General features: G+C 57.5%; 1 protein-coding gene across 1 annotated transcript; it reads left to right on the forward strand.

The window, feature by feature from the left end:
- The first annotated feature begins 459 nt into the window (after positions 1 to 459).
- Positions 460 to 1655, forward strand: LOC127214634 (probable bifunctional dTTP/UTP pyrophosphatase/methyltransferase protein). Its single transcript, XM_051174968.1, has 3 exons — positions 460 to 474; positions 516 to 835; positions 972 to 1655. Exons 1-3 carry the CDS (start codon positions 460 to 462, stop codon positions 1150 to 1152), a joined length of 516 nt encoding a protein of 171 aa, XP_051030925.1. The 3' UTR covers positions 1153 to 1655.
- The last annotated feature ends 673 nt before the right edge of the window (positions 1656 to 2328 follow it).

Here is a 2328-nt window from a genome sequence, read left to right on the forward strand (position 1 = left end):
TCATTCAGTCATTCATTCACTCATTCATTCAGTCATTCATTCACTCATTCATTCAGTCATTCACTCAACCACTCAGTTCGAGGTCCTACCCTCCCACTTCCAGGAGTCCCTGGAGAAGGCGGGGTTTCCGGCTCCGCCCGAATATGCCCAGGAGACAGCGAAGCTGAAGGTGCTGGAGGTGGCATCGTGGCTGCACAGGGTGAGGACGACCCCATCCCATCCCTTCTGGTCAGGTGGTAGGCCACACGCCTTCCTTTCGAGGCCCCGCCCATAAGCCTGCCCCGCCCTCTGCCCTTTAGGACCTGCACCCGCCTGATGTCATTATTGGAGCCTATACCGTCCTGGTGAGTGAGGCCCTGCCCCTCACTGACCCGGCCCCTTGGCGTCTGGCCCCGCCCACTGTAGGCCATGGATGGCGTCATCCTGGAGAAGCCAAAGGACAAGGACGATGCCTACAGGATGCTGCGCAGGTGGGCGGGGCCTTAAGGGGCGGGGGTAGACCCCCCAGGGCATAGTGGGCGGGGCCTCTTCATGGAGCTCCAGCCTCTGCCCACCCCAGCCCTGCCCCTTGCCAACCACGCCCTGTCCCGCCTTCCCTGGCCCCGCCCAGGCTGAGTGGCCAGCAGCACAGTGTCATCACCGGTGTGGCCATCTTGAGGCCACTGTGGCAGAGGCAGCTTCAGGAGCCGAGTTCCACATGCCCAGAGGCCCCAGAGGCGGAAGGGGACCCAGAAGCAGAAGTGGAATTGTCACTGTTCCACGAAGAGACCCGTGTGACATTCTCGCGGCTATCGGAGCCACTGCTCTGCCAATACGTGGAGAGCAGGGAGCCTCTGTGAGTGGGTGCGGGGTGGGGTGGGTGGGGCCAGGAAACCTGGAAGTGAGGCCTGAAAAGGAAGAGTTGTCCCCGGCGGGCGTGGGTGTGGCTGAGCATGGCACCTGGTGTGACTTCGTCCCTGCCTTGCACCCAGGGACAAGGCTGGCGCCTATGGGCTTCAGGCGCGAGGCGGTGCCCTAGCAGAGCGCGTGGAAGGGGATTTCTTCAATACCGTGGGGTTTCCACTCAACCGCTGCATGCGTGAGCTGGCTGCCATCTTCCCGGATGTGGGACCACACGTCCCTGTCAGCCAGCATCCGGCCACACCCCAATAATGAGGATTGTAGATGGAGAATGAGTATGTGAGTGACTGTCCGGGCGGGTATTCTGGTGAGAGAGTTACTGAAGGGGCGGGACTTCTGGTGAGTTTGTGAAGCAGTGACCCATTTCCCATGATGCCCTTGGTGCATTGTGTTTGATTGACAGAGCAAGCTTCCCTCAAGTGCATCACTTCCCAGTGCTAGGACACAGGACATGGGGTGAGGTGTGTGGAGGCAGGGTTAGGGGACAGGCCCACCGAGGGGAGTACACCTAAACCCGCCCCTGTGGCCCCGCCCCTCCTGATGTCCCGCCCTCACCATCTCCATGGGCCCTGCCCTTGCCCTCACTGGGTCCTGCATGAGCAGCTTCACCATCAGATGCCTGTGATGGACATTTGACATCAGGAGCAGGGTCAGAGGAGGCCCCACCCCCTGCCCGCACTCTGATTTGCATATTTAAGAGCTGCCTGGAGACTCAGAAGACATCAAGTACAGAAACTGCTGGGGTTAATTTGCATGGCCACACCTCCAAATGACCTAACCTGCATGTATTTGCAGGTCAAAGTCCCAAACAGATGGGAATACTTGCATTCATTTGCATAGCAAAAGCATGCAAAGCAGCACAAATTTGCATATTAAAGTGTATTTCCGAAACTGGGGTTTGCTCATTTACATACTCAAATGTGAAGCCCCAATCAGACTTCCAGATTTCCAGGCACTGTGCTTATTTGCATAATCAAAATTACTAGTGCATCCTTTACATAACAGTTTAGTAGCCTCATTTGCATATTTAAATGAGTGGCAGGTTTTTACTGCTCAGCATCAGGCCCCACCCCTTCAGCACTACCCTAGCTCACCTGTCCCCTACCCCGAGGTCACAGTGTCCAAGGTCACAATCAGTGACCCTCTCCAGGCCCTGCCCTCAACCACACCAGGCCCTTCCCCACTTTCTCTCCTAGGGTCCCCGAGGGCAGGGCCGGGGGTCTGGGTATTACCTATGGTGCAGACAGGACTTGGTCCAGGCAGTGACATCACAGGAAATTGTGACTGTGAGCAGGAAGTGCCCTCCTTCCCTACCCTCACCATCTCCACGCCCAGCTGGGCATGGCAGGAGTCTCCTACCAAACTCTTTGGTTACCAAGCAGCAATGCTAGGACCCAGAGGGCGGTGGCCATGGTGAGCAGGTTATGA

This window comes from Phodopus roborovskii, unplaced genomic scaffold (genome assembly GCF_943737965.1).
Source record: "Phodopus roborovskii unplaced genomic scaffold, PHOROB, whole genome shotgun sequence".
In the NCBI taxonomy this organism is placed as follows: domain Eukaryota; kingdom Metazoa; phylum Chordata; class Mammalia; order Rodentia; family Cricetidae; genus Phodopus; species Phodopus roborovskii.

Excerpts from the sequence above, each read along its gene's own strand:
- LOC127214634 (XM_051174968.1), top strand. Across the intron at positions 836-971 it reads GTGGAGAGCAGGGAGCCTCT|GGACAAGGCTGGCGCCTATG; the intron begins GTGAGTGGGTGC and ends CCTTGCACCCAG.